We start from the raw sequence: 23,643 nt of genomic DNA on the forward strand, positions 1-23,643 counted from the left end.
CAATAATATGTCTGTTTTTATTATCAATGTTGGTAAAATGTATTAAAGTTTAAACCACCATCAATGCTTGTAAAAATATCAAACATTTTTATAAGTGAAATAAGACAGTGAGTACTTGAATTCTGATTTGATACCTCGAGCACTGTCCCAACATAAATCTGAATTACTTTAAAAACAAATACTGTTTTTCTTACTGTACTTGAAAGAAATGCTGATTTGGGTCCAAAACACAATGCCACAAAATAACTTTACTATTTAGTTTCAGGCAGTCTGCACATCTCATCAAGCTCCTGTTTCCCTTTCACTGCTCAGTGCTATTGTGAATAACAACCTATTCTGCAAAGGAGGAAAAATACGGTAAATTCAATTATGTCTTGAGCTCTAAATGGAAAAAAAGTCTGCTTACACTATAATCACTTATTTCACAGATGGGAAGCAATTGTTGATTTGTTGCACAAAACTACAGATCCACAAGTTGAGCACACAGGTAATTGCAAGAAGTGTAACTTATTTTGTTTTATTGATGTCCCATGATTGTTAATAATAATCAGCAAATTTTTAAGAACATTTTTAAGAATAATCTATCCTGCCTGAAATATTTTTGGGGGAATAAAGAGGATCACAGTTTTGAAGAGCATATTTAAGGCAATCTATATCTTCAGAATGAATACTATCCAACAGATAATTGATATCATTAAAAAAATTGTTAACATATTGGCATATCAATATCTTTTCCCTTGAGCCACGATTTTTTGATGTTCTGTGTGCTCCCTTCGAGATCACCTAACAGAAAACAATGCAGTTCGATCTTTACCAGAAAGCAGTGGAGGAGTTAAAGAGGGAACTCTATTCTTGCACTGGCTAATATAACCTAGCATGCATGTGTGCCCTTTGCTTGTGTGTAAGTGCAGTGAATCATATGAGCCAGGGAGTGGCCCTTTTTGTATTTAGGATTTTCCAATGGCACATACTGTATGACTACGAAAAGCATTTTTTATGAAAAATGGTTCATTTTGTTCTACATATGGGATGGTTTTGCAATATAGAGACCTGCAGTAGTCACAGGTATAGTTTCCTTTATCTGATGTAAATAGTTAAAGGAGAAGTAAACTTCTCTTGTTCATTGAATAGGGCTTGCGTTTAACATACTATTTTCCTATTTTTTTAATAACAAATTTATGAGGCTTATTTACTAAAAGTCAAATTAATCTCAATTTGTAATGAAAACAAATTCAACAAATACCCTTCCACGAATTTATCAATAATTTTCCTCAATAAAATCAGAGTGTCAAAACAAAACCAATCGTCAATTTGTATCGCACGACTGACGATACAAAAACTCGACTTTATCAAATTTTTCCTGCAAAAATTCGACTTTTTCGGACAGGACACTTGGGGGGTTATTTACTAAAACTAGAATTATTCTCAATTTTTTATGAAAACAGTGTCGACCAAACACCCTTCCATGAATTAAACTCATTAATCATAAATTTTTCTCAAAAAACCAGAGTGACCATCACGAATGTCACGACAAGCTCGACTTTATCGAATTTTAGCTGCGTAAACTCAACTTTTTCAGATTAAAGGACAAAAAACCTAACTTTTTCAGATTATCAGACAAAAACCCCAATTTTTTCGTATAATCCAGCGCGAATCAAGATGTCATCTTCAGGTACATCTGCTATTGACTTCTACATGACCTTGACAGGTTAGAGATGGCGTATTTTTGGATTTTTAGCAGCTTTGAGGTATGATAAATCTCTACAAATTCGAGTTTTTATTTTTCCACGACAAGTTTGAGTTTCCCCCTAAAAACCTAAACGGTTTAATAAATGGACCCCTATGTTTGGTCTTTGTGAGCCAGATAAATAGACTGCCAGTTTGTTTAGGGTTTTGGGAGGGTGTGTCCAAAGCAGCCCTCTTCCCGTGTATGCAATAACCCTGATAGAGCAGTGTACCTTAGATTCACCTTGTTTTATGAACATGATGGGTTCAGCATGGGACAGTACTCATGATGGTTCTGGAAATGTCAGTTGATAAAGGCAGACAGACACCTAGTCTATAATGCATATTTTACACATACAAATTGCTGTTCATCATATGGTTTTAGGGAAATGGTAGAATGCTAATTTGCCTGCCAGAAATAAAAGGAGTTTTCAGTATAATGATAACAGTGCTGTAATACTGCTAATCGAAAAGATGGTGCTTTTTAATAAACTGGAATACATTCAGCTTCCTAAATCTGGACTTGAACCTGCAGCCATCTGCTTGAACACAAAGCAGCTGCCAAGTGATCTGCAAGAAGGCTGATTATTTATGTATTCTATCATTAAAAATGTATATTGCAATCTGTCATTTCTGCATACGTCTCACTAATATCTCCTTGGGAAAGCTAGTGAACAGGGAAATGCATTGATAAATAATAATCAATATACTGCCATGTAAGGTGGTCATTCTCACAAACAAAAATTCTGCTTTCTCATAACATTGACACAAACGTACTACACATTATACATAACAGCAGATTGAATAACTGAATGTCTCATAAAAGTATTAAAATTATTTTAAATTAACGCTTCCTACATTTTAAGGAAGAAAACGAGAAGGTGCTCAAGCAATTATTAAAGGATCCAATGATGGCATCCATGAACCAGGGGTACAGTAAAAACATCTTACAATTATAACATTTATTTCAACATATTTATGTATCTCCCAAATACTGGGGTTTATTTATCAACACTGGGTAAAGCTGCAACTGGGCAGTAGCCCATAGCAACCAATCAGTGATTAGCTTTTTTTCAGACAGATGCCGAGAAAACAACGAAAGCATACATCTAATTGGTTGTTGTGGGTTACTTCCCAGATGGAAATTTGTTTGTAAACGACCCCCACAGTTTTTATTGAATTTATGCCTGGTTGAATGTTAAAAGTACAGTAATATAACATATTCAATGTCATTTGTGAACGTATCTGCACATGGGGGTGCTTTATAATGAATGTAAAGGATATCACATATTGATGCAATTGTAGAATGCCACTAAATCCACACTATGCTGCTGTTGGTTAGGTTTTATGTTGAACCCCCCATTAAAAATATGCTGGAGAAAAGGGTTTCCCATCAGTCTATACGTTGGAACCATCGCCACAACTAATAAAAACTGCAAACTAAGCTCCCATTCTGTGACCAGGCCCTGCTTTTTACCACAGGTCTAAGGTGCAGCTGCCACATATTGGAGTACACTGTGCCTCAGTCAGAGGTATAATGGCAGCAAAGTCATGGTCTAACCTTATATGACCAAGTTTCAAATGTTCTTCTTCCTTGCCTAATGTCATACCATCTCTTCTGTCCAGCAACTATTGCATTTGGATTACACCGTAATTAAATGTTGTTCTATAGGACTTGCCAAAGGAGACACTTTCTAAAAAGTTATTTGAACTGGGAGAGCAAAATGTGTCAGCCACAGAGGAATATTAGACCTGCCTCTGAACCTGTTTTACATCACTCTAAACAAAGCAGCTCAATAGATCAAGAGACTTGGATTGATCGATTCAAGAAACTAGAAAATGCTCTGCAGTTGTGCCAGATAGAAAACAGTGGTAATGTATTTGAATAAACTTGCAAAATAATGTTACACAGATAAAACTATTTTAAACTTGCAAAAACATGCTCACCCAAGCCATGTTTATATTAATTAACACCAGACCATCACCCTTTATCTGCTGCCTTGCAAATCCTGAAAGATGCTGCTTTGGGGTTATTGTGACTTTCAGGAATTATATGTAGCACTAAGATGAACCATATCCAGAAAACCTTAGTCTTGAAATAAGCTATGGGGCAGGGATAAGTACTAACATAGGTAGATTATGCCTTTAAAATTTCATACATACACCCATGCACTTACATTTGCTCATCTATATTAGTGCTATTCTATATGTACTTGTGCATAAGGCTTAGCCACTGTCTCAAGAAATAGTTGAACTAAAAAAACAGCTGTTTTGGACTTATCTCTGCTAGATATTTTATATCATGACCTGTATCACAGTAAGAATTCCACTGATACTAGTAATATAGCTACTCGACATAATATACTGTGTGAACAATGGCATGTTTGAGAAAGTATAATTATTGTTATATGTGAGTTATAGGGACAACACATTGTACACAGTGCATTAAAAGATTGCTTATCATTTACATCAGTCTCTGGCCAGTGGCATAACTACCGAGGTAGCAGTGGGTGCGATTGGGCCAGGGGGGGCGGGGGGCCCGGCTGCGCGTCCCGTGCCAGGACCCGCCCCCCTCTAGTTACGTTACTGTCTCTGCCCCGTGCAGCTTACAATATACAGTAACGGGGTTATGTGATACAAGCTGCAAAGTTTGGTATAGTCCTTATCACCTAAAGCAACCTATTAGATCCTATACTGATCACATGTTTCAAAGTAAGCATCTTATTGGTTGTTATGGGTCACTGCACCTAGACAAACTGAGTTGGCATCTAGATGTAAGATGGCTCCCTTTGGCAAACAGGAGAGCCATACCACGACCAGGCTTCAATGATGATTTTTTTTGGGGTCTCTGAACTTTCTGCTGCAGACTTCAGAACAAGGCAGAGTTTGTGAAAAGGCAATAACATTTCCAAATGCAAATTTACATTAGGGGCATTTATTCATAAATATTTAGCTCATTCCTAGCAATAATCACCCATATAAACCATAAGTCACACTATACAAATAGGGTAGTAAGGTATATTATTAGTGGTAAATACTTACATTTGATTGCAGTAATATTATCTAGTGGCACATTGTAAAGACAACAACCCCAAAGACAACTACCCTAAAAATTTAGACCTCAATGATGAAACCGATCAGTAATTTAAAATAAAATTCAATCATATAGAAAATTACACTTCCAGAAATGTGTACCAAATAGCTTGCTTTTCCAGAGTTTTCTCTTGCTTTTCCAACTTGCAGAGACATTGTATATTTGCTTTATGCAATTTTAAACTAAAATGAACTGATTTCAGATAAATTTGTGCAATATATGCCATTGTGTAGAAAGAGGAAAACAATTGCAGTTTAGAGTATATCCCTCATTGTCATCTTCTTTTCTGCAGGTATGGTGGAAAAGGAAAAAGCCAAATGTCTTATTCACAACTATAACTTGATTTATAATTTAAGTATAAGCCCTGTAAAAATTACTGAAGCACTGCAGAAGTTCAGCTCAGGGCAGAATGCACAGCTGGACCCCATCCTACTATATTTGAAAGAGCTGTAAACAGGATGTTCTTCAAGTCTGATTGTGTGTGTGTATTTGTTTAGTACTGAAAATCATTTTATACAATTCCAGTATTTTCCTCATTTAAAGGAAAACTAACTCCTAAAAATAAATATGGCTAGAAATCCTGTATATTATATACAGTACTAGCCTAGAGGTTCAGTAACCCTATAACAGTAGTGCTGCAAATGTTCTAAGCTGTCCCCAGCAACTCACCATCTTGATCTTGTTAGGCAATCTTTTGAGTGCCACTAACACTGCACATGCTCAGTGTGCCCTTGAGGAACTTAGCCTACGAGTCTACAAAAATCATTAAAACAGAAGAAACATCTGTCAAAGTTGATCTTACAAGGTTGGTTTATAATTGGCACTGTTGTAGAATGTGAAGGTTTCTATGTTGCCATGTAATGATTTTATGATTTTATAAAACTGTACTGTGAATTTTACAATATAAAATATAGATAAAGGCTCTAATGTGGGCCGAAACGCTGGATGCACAAGTGATAAGAATAAAAATTCACTTATTTACAGAAATTGGTGTGCTGGTCAACTTTATAAATTTGTAGACAATTATTGTTTGATCTCCAGCACTTAAAGGAGAAGGAAACCCTTATACAAAAAAACCCTCACCCCCCACCCCACGTAGACCCCCTCCCTCCTCCCCCCAGGCTAACTAACTCCCCCCCATACTCCATACCCCTCGTCGTAGATTCTTCCAGCGGAGTTCCACGCATCCATCTTCTGTGCCCTCTGTAAGCTGATGGGAGATCGGTATTTCTGCGCATGCGCAGTTGGTGCAGTTTGCTGGCTCGCAACAACTGCGCATGCGCGGAATTTGCCAATCTCCCAGTCAGCTTACCGATGACGCAGAAGATGGATGCGTGCAACACCGCTGGAAGAATCTGCGACGAGGGGTAATTATGGAGTATGGGTAGGGTTGCCACCTTTTCTATAAAAAAATACTGGCCTTCCTATATATTTATCTTTTTTCCCTATTAATAACATTGGGATCAACCATAATTTTTACCGGCCAGGTGGCAACCCTAAGTATGGGGCATTTCCCCAGGGGGTAATTAGCCTGGGGGGGAGGGGGGGGGGGTCTACGTGGGGTGGGGTTTTTTTCGTAAAAGGGTTTCTTTTTCCTTTAACAGCCAGAAAAAGATACAATGTTTCTTTGACTTTTGGCAGAGAGCCCAGAATAGATAGTTTTGTAACAATATGAGATAAGCAGGTCTCTGGGGGGGAACTTAGACTCACACAGTTTAAACAGCATTTACCCTTCATTAGCAAAACAGTAATAACACATACAAACCACAGAAATGTGTTCAAACTTTCACAACCTGACACATTTTGCACACTGTAATTAGGGGGTGTGTGTGTGTGACCACAAAATGGGAGTGGTCAAAAAAATCCGCCAGCGTTTTTTTTTGTCCCTCTTTCTTTCTAAAATGTTGGGAGGTATGGACACCCTCTAAGCGCCTTCACTTCAAATCACATATCAGTACTTTCCCAATAAAACCCAGAAGTCACACTTGGCCTAAACCGAGCAGCAGAAAACTACTATTTCATAGCGAACGAAAATCCCCTTTGCCTCTAAATACATGCCCGGATCCAATATGGCAATAAGCAGCTTCAGCGCTTTGCGCCTAATACGTAGCCAAGCCTACGTATCACGTACAGAAAGCATTTAATTTACTGGGCATGCGCTGGCGGCCATGTTTGCTGTATATTGTGTGCTGTGACTGGGCTATTTTGCCGGCTAGGTGGATATATACCCTCGGTTTTTACACTTTGAAGGTGACAAGATAATTGGTGAGTGCATGTAATGGAGACCTGGTTGTTCCAGTTGATTTTGTGATCAGGCGGAACTTTATGTCGCTGATGCAGACACATGAAATGAGCGATGACAGGGCACATTGCACACTTTCCTGTACCGAGTCTTGGTGTTCACTGCGCTTACTTTCAGTTTCTTCTTCTTGAATCCTTAAAGGATAGGGCACACTGCATGAATAATGACAAAAAAAAGTGCGTCTCCGTTCAGAAAAACGATGGTAATAAAAAGATTAGTTGAGGTAGCTGTGAATGTATTCTTGTGAGAGACACGGTTACATTTGGTATTGAAATTAAACATATACATGAGTAATGTTCATTGAGCAGATCAACCAGGCCATGTCTAACTTCCTGCTTCTTGCTAAGCACTTGCAGTAGAACCCACATTTTACATTTTCAGGAGTCCAGAAAAAAATGGCGTAAAATCCAGGAAAATATAAAATCAGGGAAATGTGTTATGCATAATATCTAGGTGGGACCACAAAACAAAAATGTAAAACGAGGGAACACTGTAAATCAGGGGATATAAAATTGAAGTTCCATTGTATTTAGGTTTCCAGTGTATTATGAAGGGGAATAACCACTAGAAGGTGCCAATATTTATGGCCCCCCCCCATCGAGCATTTACTTTAAGCTCCCCATAGACACGACAATTCTTCTTGCCGAACGACCGAATTTAGGGAAGTCCGACCAATCCTTCGAAATTATCGTGCGGTTAGTGGGATTCGAACGATCGTACATCTTACGATTTTGCGGCCGACATCTGTCGGGAAATTGATCGGCCAGGTCAAAAAATCTTTGTCGGTCCCAGTGCAATCTATCTATGTTTGCAGGGCCAAGCAGGCAGCTCCCCTTTGTTTTTCTGGCAAATTGGTCTTTTTAGTTGATGGTCAATTCGTACGATCGTTCCGAGAACAGCGTGGTCTCACGATGAGGACCGGATCTTTTAAAAATCTCAACATCTATGGCCAGCTTTAAGCTGGCCATAGATGTTGAGATTTTTAAAAGATCAGATCCTGATCGTGAGACCACGCTCTTCTCAGAACGATCGTACGAATCGACCATCAACTAAAAAGACCGATTTACCAGGAAAACAAAGGGTAGCTGCCTGCTTGGCCCTGCAAACATAGAGAGATTGCACTGGGACCGACAAAGATTTTTTCACCTGGCCGATCAATTTCCTGAGAGATGTCGGCCGAAAAATCGTAAGATGTACGATCGTTCGAATACCACTAACCGCACGATAATTTCGAAGGATTGGTCGGGTTTCCCTAAAATCGGTCGTTCGGCAAGAAGAATCGTCGCGTCTATGGGGACCTTTAGACTTCTGGGCAGTGCGTTTCTTTGCCAAACAATGCAGTGGCCTGGAATACTATTGTAGTGTGTGCAACACCACTCTGGTCTGTTGGCTGCAATCACTAAGCACCTTAACCTGTCAGAATGACTGTTCCCCAATGCAAATGTGCTCATTCTAGTGAGGAAAATATTTGCCCTGATCCTTGCAAATAAACTATTATATTCTAAAGTCTTTTTGTTCTACAAAATCTTTTCACTAATGAAAAATGTGTCCCTTTGTGTCTGTTGACTTTTAAAAATAAATTAAATTTACCAACATACATAAGTATAAGTACAATATGTCTGTTTGTTATAGTACAGTATATACATATGACTTTATTGATCAATGATAAAATGTTTAATCAGTATTCAGTATCAATGTTTTAATCTGGTGGGGTTTTTTTTTTTGTTTTTATGTCTTGCAGAGTAAAGTGAATATTATACAACATGGTAAGTTTTTTTTCCCCAGAGGGAACTGTTTTATACTATTTGCATAATAATATGAATGCCAAGATTGATTCCAACTCTGTGTAATATTTTTTTATAGTCTCGAAGATATGATTCCAGAACTACCATTTTCTCCCCAGAGGGTAAGTTTTAAGCCTAGGGTCAATCTGATTGCACCAGTTTCTATACCTATATTTTGTCATATATCATACATTACATGTATTTTCAGTAAACTACTGCACAATGTACATTTCATAAAGGGCGGTTCTCCAATGTATGAATTGTATGTGGTAGCTAGATCATACCTTTAAAACAATTTCAAACAGCATGCAAATTTTTAGGGGCACTCAAAGAGCAAGAGGAACACTGCATCAGAGTCCCAGGTTATAGATAATATAGTGGGGCTGCCTAACAAATTGGAACTCCCAGTAAATAGCACATTCCTTGTTCTTTTAAATGTAATTGATTTTATGTGCATGCATGCAAATATTTCTTGGCACTCCATATCAGTGCAGGCAGCAGAGAAAGCATTATCAGGGCTCCTGCAGCAAAGCATAAAGAAAGCACTTGTTGGGCATCACTGCTGACTGCACTGATGACTAGTTGCCTAGTTGACTAATTTTGCATACATCTATGTTGGCCTCATTTAAATGGACACATGTATATTAAAGGAAAACTATACCCACAAAATGAATACTTAAGCAACAGTTTATTTCTTAAGTGGCATATTAAAGAATCTTATCAAACTGGAATATATGTTTAAGTAAGTATTGCCCTTTTACATCTCTTGCCTTGAGCCACCATTTCATGATGGTCTGTGTGCTGCCTCAGAGATCACCTGACCAGAAATACTACAACTCTAACTGTAACAGGAAGAAGTGTTGAAGCAAAAGACACCACTCTGTCTGTTCATTGGCTCATGTGACCTAAGAAGTATAGTTTGTTTTTTTTTTTTTGTGTACACAGTGAATCGTACGATCCCAGGGGAAGGCCCTTATTTTTTAAAATGGCAATTTTCTATTTATGATTACCCAATGGCACATACTACTAGAAAAGTATATTATTATGAAAATGGTTTAGTTACATGAAGCAAGGTTTTACATATGAGCTATTTTATGCAATATCTATTTATAGAGACCTACATTATTTGGCGGGTATAGTTTTCCTCTAATAGGACATATAATTCATTATTTGCAGCTTGCACCAGAAGTGATATCTCTACCACTTTAAAAGCTATATTGTTCTTTCTGACCTGAAGGGCAAAGCAGTTACCTTGGGGAAATTTGTGACTTGTAAATGTGAGATATTGTACATCCACCTCAAATATCAAAACTGTACATTAATATTAATGTCTGAAATATGAATAATGTAAATTATATTTAAAAATATGTTTTCTTTTCGTCTATCAGGACGATTGTACCAGGTAGAATATGCCATGGAAGCTATTGGCCATGCAGGCACATGTTTGGGAATTTTGGCCAATGATGGTGTTTTGCTAGCTGCAGAAAGACGCAATATACACAAACTTCTGGATGAAGTCTTTTTCTCTGAGAAAATATATAAACTAAATGAGTAAGTTGATATTAATATTTTCAGTACAATATCAAGTCTTTGCCGTTAGAATGTCTTTCATTGCATATCATTATTCTAATTTTTATGTGGCTAAGGTTATTTGCTCAGTTGTCACATATGCATAAATAATTTATACAGATGTACTAAAATAACAAAGCTTTACAGTCTATTTAATTTATTACTCAAATAATTAGAGCCACATCAATATTACATTGATGTGCATGTGTTGTATTTAAGAATATTAGAATAACCTTTGACACAGTTATTCTTAGGGATTCTACTATCCATAGTACATATAATTACCTTGGTTTGACAGCCCTCTGGCATAGTCTGATCATGGGGTTAAAGCGATACTGACATGTTCCTTCAGAAATCATAGGAATGTGTCCATATTTATGAGCTGCTGCACGCCAAATAGTTCCCAATAAAAGCCCCCAAAGTCACCCCCAGTCCCACGAACCTTTGTTAACCTGACCCTCCAACACTGTTTATTGATTTTATGTGTTGTTTCAGTGACACTGGTCTGCAGACAGCATGATGCTTTCATAGGCTAGTCACTAGTGATGTACGGGCTGGCCCGATACCCGCAGGTTTTTGCCGATTTTAAATATAAATCGGCAAAAATGTTGGTTGTTAAATTAGGAAATCACTCATTTTCTTTGGAATGTACAAGTAATATTCCATGTATCCTACAAGGTCTTCTTGCTGCTCTTCCCGCCCGCCACCTTACACTGCCGACTTCCGGTACTATAGCTGTGCATCTGTTCACCCCGCCCCTTTTGTGACGTCATCCGCGAGGCGGGATGCCGTGGGCCTATAAAGCGGGGCTGCTTTGAGGGGGGCTTTTAGTGGAAACTATTCGGCGTACAGCACCTCCTTGATATGGGCACGTTCCTATTTTTATAGGAACGTGTCGGTATCACTTTAAGGGGTTTTGTTTTTTTGGATAGGTGCAAATCTTTGGGCACAGAAGCCAGTGCCTGCATCTTATCAGTAAACTGCACCTATTATTGTTGTGAATGTATCTCATACTGCTGTTTAGATCACTGTTGAATTTTGAGAGCTATGCCACACAGGACATTTTTCATTGCATTGGTCTTTTAGAATTACTAACAACTATGTTTTTACATCACTTATCCTGGCTCAAATTAATTCTCTTAATCAACATGTAAAACAAATGAGATTTTTTTATTATATTCATTTCATTTTTCAGTGATATGGCATGCAGTGTGGCAGGAATAACCTCAGATGCAAATGTTCTAACAAACGAACTACGCTTAATTGCTCAAAGGTAATAGAGAGGTATCTTACATTTTTGAAAAATACTTTAAGCAAGCAGATCTGTTTTTAACCATTCTTACTGCACTTTGAAGACTTTGAAATCTGGTATGCCTTTGCTGAGACAAGCATTCCATCATCACCCCCTCACATGTATGCAAACATACTTAGAAGGGATCCTCTAAACAGTACATAAAAGAACAAATATTGCTCATGGGAAAACACTTTATTTTTAGTGATGCACCGAATCCCGGATTCGGTTCGGGATTCGGCCAGGATTCGGCCTTTTTCAGCAGGATTCGGATTCGGCTGGATCCTTCTGTCCAGCCCAACTGAATCCTAATTTGCATATGCAAATTAGGGGCGGAGAGGGAAATCACATGATTTTTTTTATCACAAAACAAGGAAGTAAAAAATGTTTTCTCCTTCCCACCCCTAATTTGCATATGCAAATTAGGGTTCGGATTCGGTTCGGTATTCGGCCGAATCCTTCCTGAAGGATTCGGGAGTTCGGCCGAATCCAAAATAGTGGATTCGGTGCATCCCTATTTATTTTTAAACCATATCGCACAGTTTTTATGCATTTCCCTATACAACCACAGGTTTTCACCATTTACAGTAATTTCCACAGAAGAGCTCCTACCTCTTAATTTCTCTTTAATAAAGATAATTCATTGGAACTACTGGGGATACAAATATTACACTTTTTAAGCAATAACGTACAAAACAATTTTAATTTCAGAGGCACAAGTTAATACTTCAAATATGTTTTTTTGTTTACTAGGTATTTACTACAGTACCAAGAGCCAATCCCCTGTGAACAGCTGGTCACAGCGCTGTGTGATATAAAACAAGCGTATACACAATTTGGAGGTAATCTTTGTTCACTTGTAGTCTGTTTTTTTGTGAAGTATTAACAGTGAATTTTGCTGTAAAAAGGGGGTGGTTGTGGGAGCACTCCAAGGCTAAGTAAAAAATTGTTAAGCCACCAAACCACGTCAAGGTAAACTCCATATGGTGGTGCCTAACTATTTACTTCTGGTCCTAGTTGGTGGCTTACCAATTGTATGATCATAACTTTGTAACTAAAAACCCATGTATATTTGTAAACAGACTTTTTTGGATGTGCTCTAACCCCTCGGCCAATAATTTTAAAACAATGAGGTAACACGCAAAAAAATCCTTCTTATGATCGCTCACCCTATAACTGGGGGGGTCCAGGTGCAGATTCCCCGGACCAGTCGCTTTAATTGTTACTCTCATAAGCATTCAAATCAGGTTAATCACCGCTCCACGACTCTGGCTCGGGTGCAACACCCCGAACCCGTAGCTTAGGGAGGCCTGGCCGACAATCACTTCAGAACTGTTGCGTGCACTTTCACAAACCAGAGACCAGCAGTGAGTTAAAAAGCAACTTTATTTCCCAAACATTTCTCCTCCTTATGTTGGGGAAATAAAGCTGGTTTGTGAAAGTGCACAAACAACAGTTTTGAAGTCACTTAAAACCCATGTCTTTGTAAATATATGCACTTTCATAGATACATTGATCAGTTCTTCTGTAGTGAATTTTACTGGGCAATGGAATAGCTATACTGCTGCATTCTGAAATACAACAAATCTGTTCCATCTAAGTTTTATAAAACTTTTTATAACACTGTTTAAAAGTTGTTCTGTTTCAGACGTGGGTCTCTAGTTTATCCACAGGTAGCACAGTTCTTGTTCTGTCTGGATGGGATTTGTCATCAAGAACTGGAAAAATACATTTACATTTTTTTTTTTTTTTTTTTTTTTTTTTTTTTTTTTTTACAGGAAAACGCCCATTTGGTGTGTCCCTTCTTTACATTGGTTGGGACAAGCACTATGGCTTTCAGCTTTACCAGAGTGACCCAAGTGGAAATTATGGAGGCTGGAAAGCTACATGCATTGGCAATAACAGTGCGGTATGTACTTTTATTGTTTCCATAAGTAGTAAACGCGGTGTATTTTTGATATAATAGTTAACTGATTACAATATTATTGAAGTACTATTTTAAAAGTTTTCATTTACATTTAATATTGTGTGACTGTTATTTCATTGCAATGTAAATTGTACCATGTGGTTACAGCTCAGTGAAACATTAAGATTTAACTAGATTTAATTTTTTTTTTCATGCCTGAATGATTCCTTCAAATCCTTTTTTTCCCTGAATGTGATTTGCAGACCTGTAAAAATGCACTGATGCAGCTGTTAGGATAACTGACAGTTTAGACTATTAAAATGCAACCAACTGCCAGAGAGGGGAAAAACAGATCCCCACACTTGCCATAGCAATAAAGTTTTATTGTTCATCCGTGCATTAAGCAGTTCTTTTTGTGTGTGAGAAAATAGCTGTATGCCTCCACTGGAAAGCAAACACTGGCTCAACAATCCCATGCTGATCAGATCTTTCTCTGAGCAATATCTCTGTATATAACTGCCTTGAGTAACTAATTAGAGTCAGCTCAAGTTAACCCTGAATTCTCAATGGCCAGCTGCACGTACCATCAGTGGTCCATCATCCACCAGGAACAGCCAGACAATAATTCTTCGTACAGCACCTTGTTGTTAAAAAATGCATTTATTCACAATTTCATGGCAAACCTGGTCAGCAACGTTTCAGGCCGTTGTGGCCTTTTATCAAGCTTACTTAACACTGGCCAATTTGGCCTTTTATAGACAGCACCACGCCACCTACTGGTTACAAATTGTTACAATAATTTATATACAAAATGTTAAACTTGTCAATCCAATAATGTTACAATATCAATAAAGAAAATAGAAACTGTTTACTTTGTACAGGTTAACCCCGATCATTTTGTCCACAAAGGTCTGGAAGACATAATACAATAAAAACAATTAAAAAGTAATTAAAAACCAAAGTTAGCGAAAAATAGCTTGGAGATCATATTCTCTATTCAGCCCCTGTGGGGCTAATGTCTCTAATTTTCTAATCCAAATATCCTCTTTTCTCAAAAGTAACTTCACTCGGTCTCCCCCACGTCTTAAGACTGGGTACATGATCAACTACTTGATATTTAATAGAGGAAGTGGGAATCCGCGCTCAGCCAATTAACTCTTTATAGATGAATGCATCAATCCTCTTAAGTAGATGCACCGAACATCCAAAACTATTAGACTTTCAGTGGGAAAGAGGAGAGCACTCGAACGCAGATTGACTGCTTTTGATTAATATTTATTTAAGCTGCTGTACATGACATGTTTCGGGCTGTAATTGCCCTTTCTCAAGTGTGAAAGTGCAATTACAGCCCGAAACATATCTTGTACAGTAGCTTAAATAAATATTAATCACAAGCAGTCAATCTGTGTTCGAGTGCTCTCCTCTTTCCCATTGAAAGTCTACTTGATATTTAAGTTGATGTATACCATGGCCAACTTCAATAAAATGGGCAGCAACTGCTTGCTCCTTTTTGCCAGTCCTGATGGCAGATTTATGCTCTCTCATGTGATCTCTTACGGGTGAGAGGTTTGCCCAACATATAGTAAGCCACAAGGGCATTTTATAATTTATACTACAAAGCTTGATGCGCATGTATAGTGTTCACGAATTTTTATGTTGGTTCCTTTTCTTGGGTGATATACCACCTCCCCTTTCTGGCAATTGGAGCAGCAGTTACACGCCAAACAAGGAAACAACCCATTTTTAGTCGGCCGTAATACAGTCTGTATCTCTTTGCTACCCCCTATGTCTGATTTTACTAACATAGATGTTCTAACATCTGTACCCCGTTGGTTTCAGAACACATCACACATCCCTTCATGCAACTCTCACCTGTTTCTAGGAGTTGCATGACACATTGGATAATCCTATCACAGTAACTACACAGAATCAACACCTCTGTGAATTTTAGGATGTCACCTCTTTGAAGAGTTACAATGTGCCATTGTGATTGGATTAGTGGAAGAGTTTATATGCTGAGAATTTCCCACACCAGTCAGTTGAACTGAAGAAGCTGCTCGGATGAGTAGTGAAACGTCTTCATTGATTACTCAGCAAGTCCAGTTGTTTTTAGATTTACCTATACTAGATATACCCTCTAAAGGTGCTTATGCCTCACCAGTTCAGATTAAAGAAATTATTCCAGGGGTAAATACCCCCATGAAATATCATTCTGTCCTACTAAGTGTCTATTGTAGATTTTGTTTTTCTCAATCTGTGCAACATCCAGTGATTGCCCTTGTACCAATGTAATCATATATTATGCACATTTCAATAAACAAAATTGGCCCATACGTGAAAAGCTTATTAGTGTAGAAGCTATGGGGATCTGTTTCTGCCCTCCATGTCTGTTAGTTGGATTGGCTGTGAGTGTATTTATTTAGTGCAACATCAAGCAAAATGTTTGTGAGGAAGTGACAGTGTGCTTTTCATTTATGTCTCCTAATCAGCAAACTGATGTAAACCTGCTAAAAAATTGCTTCCTTCTAGGCAGCGGTTTCCATGTTAAAACAAGACTACAAGGAAGGAGAAATGACTCTGAAATCAGCTCTTGCTTTAGCTGTTAAAGTCCTCAACAAGACCATGGATGTTAGCAAATTGTCTGCAGAAAAAGGTATTTTCCTTTGTTCTATTTCGTATTTAGGCCCATTTTATATGTTCCATTTAGTTGTAACTTTTTGTTTTTATAATTTGACATAAGTAGGGACTGGCAGATCTGACCTGTTTCTCTTTGCTGAAAATTCACAAAAAGTTGGCAAACACATTGAAGTAGATGTGGAGTTTTTTTTCACAACATTTTTTTTTTACTATATGTATGGGTGTTTTGTTTTTTTTTTTTGCTGCTAAATATTTCCATTATCCCTAGGCATAAGTTCTGTGTTAATGTAAAATATAGATACATTTGTTGCCAATGTGTAACACTCTTAGGGTACTGCTCACCATTTACATGCACAGAGCTGATTTCCCAGGCAATAATGGAATAAATAGACTAATATTGTAATATAATTACACAGATTCTTTACCCATGTTTCTTCAAGATGAAACTGTAAATAAGATCAGCATATCTCACTTTATTATTATTAGTTTTGCAATCAGAATGTTGGTGATTTTGGCCCTGGGACCATGAACTTTTGTGTAGTGTAGTATTTTTTCCATACATTTTTCGTGTTTTTAGGATTTTATTGATATCAACCCCTCAGCAGGAGGAGAGCAGCAGTCGCCAGATGGGGCTGCCTGTTGATAAGCCACACACATATCTCTTACTTTTTGCCTTTGTTTTAATTACATTGAGCACAAGCGCTATTCATTTATCTAATATTGAAAAATCAAGTAGAAGGAGTTGAAGGAATTCGATCGTGAGATCATTGAGGTAATGAATGAGTCCTTTGTAGTGCATTGTAGCAGAGGAAGTATCTTCACAAATGTTTTGCAAGACAGGTCCTGTTCCAAATGATTTTTTGCTTTTAGATCACAATCTTCATTGTCATCCTGCAGAAATTAATTTCATACCATGAACAAGGCACCTACTCACACCATATACTTCGTGTATACTCTGCACATATGAAAAATCTTCCTTGTCAGTTTAGGAAACTCGCCCATTGTGGGGCAGGATGAAATTTTACATGGATGATGGAAGAACATTTTCTTGGCTCCTGGTTCCTAGTGACTAAATTATACCAGATCAAATATATATTCTTTCAGACTGTTTTTTTTTTTGGTCCTTTTGATGTCCTAGACTGGCCTCTCACTGGGGCTCATTTATCAACATTGGGCAAATTTGCCCATGGGCAGTTACCTATAACAGCCAATCCGTGATTAGCTTTTTGAAGCCAGCTGCAAATAGAACATTGAATGCAGTGATTTGATTGGTTGCCATGGGTTACTGCCCATGGGCAAATTTGCCCAGTGTTGATAAATGACCCCCACTGTCCTCACTCACTGGAAATGTGGTGTCTCCCTTACAGACAGATCAGACTTGACAAAGTCTTTCTCTACTACTTCAACTGTGTGATCTGGAGGTTTCCTAATGTGCGAGCATTAACCCATTTTGTTCCTATGATCTAAAGGGGACAATTCAGTAAAACAACATACTTTTCTCTGCTTTAATTCCACGGATCAGTTATGTTATTAATTTATACACATACATAGAAATATTAGCATTTTTTAAATTCGGTTTAGAAATTAAAGGGGTGGTTTACATTTAACTTTTAGTATGTTGTAGAATGGCCAATTCTATGCAACTTTTCAATTGGCCTTCATTTTTTCTTTTTTATAGTTTAAAGGACCAAATTTTTTTTTTCTTTTTAAATTCGTTAGTATACAACGAAAAAAAGCCGTACAAAGACAAATTAAACTTTGAAATCGCTAAGTCTTTATTAAGAAATAACTTCCCGAAACTCCACTTGCGCTCCTCTTCAGAAAAGGTGACGATTGAACATACGGCGCTCAATTTCTCCTCCCTGGCTATCTCCTATAAGAAAGGCAGGGAGGAGAAATTGAGCGCCGCACGATGGATCAGTGGATCGCCTTTTCTGAAGAGAAGTGCAAGTGACTTAGCGATTTCAAAGTTTAATTTGTGTTTGGGTTTTTTTTATGTTGTATACTAACAAATATTTTTAATTTTTTTTAAAAATTGATGTTACTGGTTGTTCTGTCCTCCCTACGTATTACCCTGGGGCAGTGTGTAGTTCGACATACAGCTAAACCTCCCCACACTCCAATAAAGAGACTGTGAACTGAAGTCTGTAGATTTTACTGGATAGCAAAGGGGAATAGGTGAAACTGTAACAAATAACAGAAAATAGGATAAATAGATTGCAATGAACAGTGCAATATAAACATATATGCATATAAATGCAACATCAAAATGCTAGCTGGCGTGAAAAGTCTATGCAGCAATGTCTCTGGGGGTGCTGGCAGCTGTGGAGGTGATTTGGTGCAACTATTTGCTTACCAGCGATGCTACCATGAGGAGAGATGAAACTGTGCGTGCTTCTTCCACAGCATGGTCTGTAAAATGGAGTCTTAGCTCCCACAAGGCACTGCTCTAGGTCACATGGTGGGAGTATGGTAGCCTGATTAGTCCAAATGCAGTTCTGCCATAAGCCATATGGATGTGCAGAACAAATATAGGAAGTGGCCTTGCGCAATTACAGCAAGTGTCCAGCAGAGGGAGTTTGTCAGGTGAGTAATGAAATGTAGCAGCATGATGACAGCTTGTGCTGGAGACATGACACTGGTCCTTTAATGATTTGCCTCTCTTTTCAGTTTTTAATAACTCCTCTTACTATTCAGGCCCTCTCCTATTATTCCAGTCTCTTATTCAAATCCATGCATGGTTGCTAGGGGAATTTCGACTCGGGCAACCCGATTACTGAAATGCTGCTGAATAGAGAGCTAAATGACTAAAAAAAACGCCCTAAAAGTTAATTTACATATGAACAACCCTTTTAAAATGTAATATGCAAATATGGCTTCTGATTAGTTTTGATATTCTATTAAAATATATTTATGTAATTGGTGCAACTTGAATTTCAATTTGCGGAATTATTACTGTTTTTATAACTAGTGTATGTAGAAATGCCCAAAATATGTGTTTTCAGTGGTAATTGTGGTCATTTTTTTTCCTTTTGAAGTTGAGCTTGCTACATTAACACGAGAAAGTGGAAAGACAAAAATAAGGGTTCTGAAACAGAAAGAAGTAGAAGAGCTGATAAAACTTCATGAAGAGGAAGAAGCGAAGATTGAACGGGAGAAGAAAGCAAAAGAGCAGAAAGAAAAAGATAAATAAGGAACCACTTTCATAAAATAAGAATAAAGCCAGTTCAGTTTTCTGTATATTTTTCTTGTTTCCTTTCAAGAATGTCATTGATTTACTCAGAGTGGCTTGGTTCATTTTGTTTAAAGCCATAAAATAAATCAAACTTTTTCTTATGGCTACTCATTTAATGAAGGGCAACTTCAAATAGTTACTTGGTTTCCTTGCTCGCTGTACATGACAGGCTGCTGGAATGTTTATGCTGTGGGATCAGGATCACTTTATATACTCGGCTGTAGTTAGTTACTTAGCAGAATGCTCGGGACCCGGATACAGGGTCTTTCTGTGTTGTGGATCACCATCTAAAAAAAAAAAAACTGAATAGGATTAATTATATCTTAATTGGGATCAAGTACAAGCTACTGTTTTATTATTGCAGAGAAAAAGGAAATCATTTTTGAATTAGAATTATTTGTTTATAATGGAGTGTATGGACAGCCTTCTCCTGCAGCTAATGGTACTGATGATTCACCTGGTAGTGATGATGTGCTGTGCACTTTGTGTGTGAGAGAACATATTAACATGAATGTGTATGAGGAAGCAAGCGCAAGATTGGCCAGTAATCATAACAAGTAACCAATAACAAACACCCGCTGTCCTGCACAATCCAAATGAGTTGCTGCTCAACAGAGGATAGTTACCTTTATGCTGCTGGAATGAAAGTGCTTTTGACTGTCCTGATGTGACAGCTTCAGTACCAATTTAAATACTGACAAGCATAGTATAAAGATGGCCATATCCATATTAGATTGGACTGGTCAAACTATAAGATCTTTACACAATTTGACCAGCCACAAAGCAGCTAAAGTCAGTGGATCCAATGTTTTGCTCTTGGCCAACCACCATCAAACAGGTACCTGTGAAATTGCAAGGTTTCTGGACTGTGTATAGAAACCAGTGCAGCCAGGGACCAGATTATCTGTCCTAAATGTGTGGACCCAGCTGGCTGGTGACATCAGCCTATTTATGGCAACTTTAAAGGAGAACTAAAGTTTAACGAGAGAGGTAGGGCAGAAATGATGTTCATTATGTGTTGGGCTTTTGTACCAGCTCAAGTAAACCACTGCTGTGAATCTGCAACACCTCTGTGAATTTTAGGATGTCACCTCTTTGAAGAGTTACAATGTGCCATTGTGATTGGATTAGTGAAAGAGTTTATATGCCGAGAACTTCCCACACCAGTCAGTTGAACTGAATAAACTGCTCGGATGAGTAGTGAAACGTCTTCAATGATTACTCAGCAAGTCCAGTTGTTTTTAGATTTACCTATACTAGATATACCATGACCTGGATGAATGAAAATCTTCATAGTCACACCTCCCCTGTATGCTCACTTTTTTTGCACTGTAGGGGGATCCACAATGTTGGTGGAGGGGTGCAGGACCCTATTGCGCTCTCTATGCACTAGAAGAGCTGAATGTTTGAAAACCAGAAATTCTTTTAAAGTTACCAGGAGCAGCATTTTTGCTGATACTGGTAATTAGTGGGGCTCTGTTTCTTAACTGTTTCTCAACAGCCCTTTACCAGTAAAGATTTGTGCCTCCAAAGATGCCCCAGTAACTCCCCATCTTCTTTTCTGCTAATTCACTGCACATGTTCTGTGCTGCTGTCACTTACTGAGCTAATGGACTAACACACAATATACTGAATATATAAAATACTGTATATGTCAGAATAGAAGGCTGATTAGTAAATAATTCAGATTATTGTTACATGGCATCTTAGAAACCAGCACAGTAAGCATCATCATATATGGCAAACCTCATTTTCTGCTTGATGATTTGAGATGACCCCTAAGCTTAGATTCTCAACAGAGCCCACTGAGCATGTGCATGTCACAGGCACTCCTAACAAAATCCATTTTGGATGCTGAACCTTTAAACTGGTTTAGTAAATTCAGTATATAAAATATGGCATTTCTATCCACATTCAGTTTTATGGTAGTTCTCCTTTAAAGGAGAAGGAAAGCAATGGAGGCATTTTATTGCCAATAGATTAACCACAGTAGTGCAAGCTATAATGCTATATTTATTCTGTAGAATGTTTTGATAAGGCTTACTTAGTTTTAACCTTTCCTTCTCCTTTAAGCAATAGCTGATAGAGAGAAACTACAATCTTACTAGATCATGTGATACAGACCATGCTTGTGAAAATGCAGTTAGGGGTTCATAATATGGGTCATCTATTTATGCTTAGGATAGAAGAGCATAAAATTGTTTAGATGTGTCCATCCATTGCATTGCTGTACCCGGCCCCTTGCACTTGCAAAGGGGCAAATATTTGTGCTTTTCTTATCTTAGCACTTCTGCAATTAACAATAATGATTTGTTTCTTTCAGTTTCAAAGCTATGTGAGTTTTTATTAACTACCAGAACTTTGTAACAGTGAAAGGATATACGTTTAGAAGGAAAATTCGCCTCAATTTTTCTTTTTGACACCAGCGACAATTCCAACGCCGGCGATAATTAATAGACACCCATTGACTTTAACGTGCGTCTGAATTGTCACTGGTGTCAGAATTGTCACCGGCATTGCCACCGGTGTAATAATTTGTTTTGCGAATTTTTTGGTGAAGCAAAACGGGAGAAATTCGCTCATCACTAGATGCCGCTCACAATCTAGTCAGTGTTGTGGTGCTACTATCTCCATGGATGCCAGACCAGACATACAAGAACAAACACTCACTCCGTGTCATTACACTCAGTGCACAAAAAAAAATTAGGAATAGAAAGAAACCCCATCTGTGACAATTAATTAGTATCTAGTGATAGATTCAACCCCTATCACTAGATACTAATTAATTGTCAAAGACGGGGTTTCTTTCTATTCCTAATTTTTTTTTGTGCACTGATCTTCTGACGGTTGTCAGCCCCCGATTGTGACCTTTGAGAATTTGTTACTTATTGTGATTCAAGAGTCCTTTTCCTTTTAATTCACTCAATGCAGTGCATCAGCGAATATGCATTTTTGCCCTAAAAGGTGTTTATGCTCAGAGTGTTTGATAGTTACACTGTGTGATAATTTGGGTGAATTTATGCATTTTTTTATGCAATTATTTGTTTTAGTTTCAAACAGAAAGGCCTATTTACCCACTTTTAATTTGTCAATATATACTGTTTTCTAGTGTCAGCTAGACCCCCAAACATTATGCAAGCAGTCACTATATGTAAGGATGTGGGAAATATGCTGTAAAACCACTGAATTTGGAGTCTGAAATAAAGGGATATATTTATCTAATATACAGTACCTGATATCATGCTATGTACTTAGTTATAGTGTTTTCAGGGGTAAACTTACTGTTACGGTCCTTTTCAGCCTTGTTAAAATATGAAATGTGTTTTGATATTTTTTCTGTGGTTTAGTCGAATATATATGTTTTTAAAATAGCTATACATCTTATTACAGGACTGAAATTAATGCCAAAAATGCAGGTCGTTTTGAAAAGCTTACTATTAGGGGCAGATTTATTAAGGTCGAGTTGGTTTTTTTGGTTACAACTAGGGAACCGAATTCAGGACAAATCCTTCTGCACGGCTGAACCAAATCTGAATTTGCATATGCAAATTAGGGGCGGGGAGGGAAATTGCGTGACTTTTTGTCACAAAACAAGGAAGTAAAAAATGTTTTCCCCTTCCAACCCCTAATTTGCATATGCGGATTCGGTATTCAGACAAATCTTTCGCAAAGGATTCAGCTGAATCCAAAATAGTGGATTTGGTGCTTCCCTAGTTAAAACTAACATTTTTCGGGTTTTTAAAAAAAAAAAAAAAAAAAACTAGAATTTTTCGAGGTTAATTATACCTCAACCCTGGAAATAGCTTGAATCCGAAAATACACCATCTAAAACCTCTCGAGATCATGTAGGAGTCAATGGCAGAGGTCCCTTGAACCATTTGACGATGATAATAGACTTCATGATGTTCAAGTTTTTTTTCAGAGTTTTGCCCAAAAACTGAAATGATTAAAGTATTTTTTTGCCGAAATTTGAGTTTTTGTGTTCCGCAACTCGAACTCGGAGAATCTAGTTCTTTCCTTTGGAGTTTTTTCTTAAATAAGATACCATTCCAGTTGTGAGTTCATTTGAGGTATAAAAACCTTATTGACCTTTGATAAAT

General features: G+C 37.7%; 2 protein-coding genes across 3 annotated transcripts; both read left to right on the forward strand.

Moving 5' to 3' along the window:
• The first annotated feature begins 385 nt into the window (after positions 1 to 385).
• LOC121403043 (uncharacterized protein C1orf87-like) lies at positions 386 to 4,244 on the forward strand. Its single transcript, XM_041590410.1, has 3 exons — positions 386 to 487; positions 2,592 to 2,656; positions 3,398 to 4,244. Exons 1-3 carry the CDS (start codon positions 386 to 388, stop codon positions 3,612 to 3,614), a joined length of 384 nt encoding a protein of 127 aa, XP_041446344.1. The 3' UTR covers positions 3,615 to 4,244.
• A 2,690-nt stretch (positions 4,245 to 6,934) lies between these two features.
• Positions 6,935 to 19,644, forward strand: psma4.L (proteasome subunit alpha 4 L homeolog). Of its 2 annotated transcripts, NM_001096342.1 has the most exon segments (9): positions 7,035 to 7,084; positions 8,863 to 8,887; positions 8,985 to 9,027; positions 10,294 to 10,456; positions 11,670 to 11,747; positions 12,519 to 12,607; positions 13,544 to 13,674; positions 16,201 to 16,324; positions 19,347 to 19,548. In NM_001096342.1, coding segments are annotated over 8 exon segments (786 nt in total). In that variant the 5' UTR covers positions 7,035 to 7,084; positions 8,863 to 8,884; the 3' UTR covers positions 19,502 to 19,548.
• The last annotated feature ends 3,999 nt before the right edge of the window (positions 19,645 to 23,643 follow it).

This window comes from Xenopus laevis, chromosome 4L (assembly GCF_017654675.1).
Source record: "Xenopus laevis strain J_2021 chromosome 4L, Xenopus_laevis_v10.1, whole genome shotgun sequence".
Classification (NCBI taxonomy): domain Eukaryota; kingdom Metazoa; phylum Chordata; class Amphibia; order Anura; family Pipidae; genus Xenopus; species Xenopus laevis.

Excerpts from the sequence above, each read along its gene's own strand:
- psma4.L (XM_041589435.1), top strand. Across the intron at positions 9,028-10,293 it reads TACCATTTTCTCCCCAGAGG|GACGATTGTACCAGGTAGAA; the intron begins GTAAGTTTTAAG and ends TTCGTCTATCAG. Across the intron at positions 13,675-16,200 it reads GCATTGGCAATAACAGTGCG|GCAGCGGTTTCCATGTTAAA; the intron begins GTATGTACTTTT and ends GCTTCCTTCTAG.
- LOC121403043 (XM_041590410.1), top strand. The coding sequence starts at position 386 with ATGGAAAAAAAGTCTGCTTACACTATAATCACTTATTTCACAGATGGG. Across the intron at positions 488-2,591 it reads TCCACAAGTTGAGCACACAG|GAAGAAAACGAGAAGGTGCT; the intron begins GTAATTGCAAGA and ends CTACATTTTAAG. Across the intron at positions 2,657-3,397 it reads ATGGCATCCATGAACCAGGG|GACTTGCCAAAGGAGACACT; the intron begins GTACAGTAAAAA and ends GTTGTTCTATAG.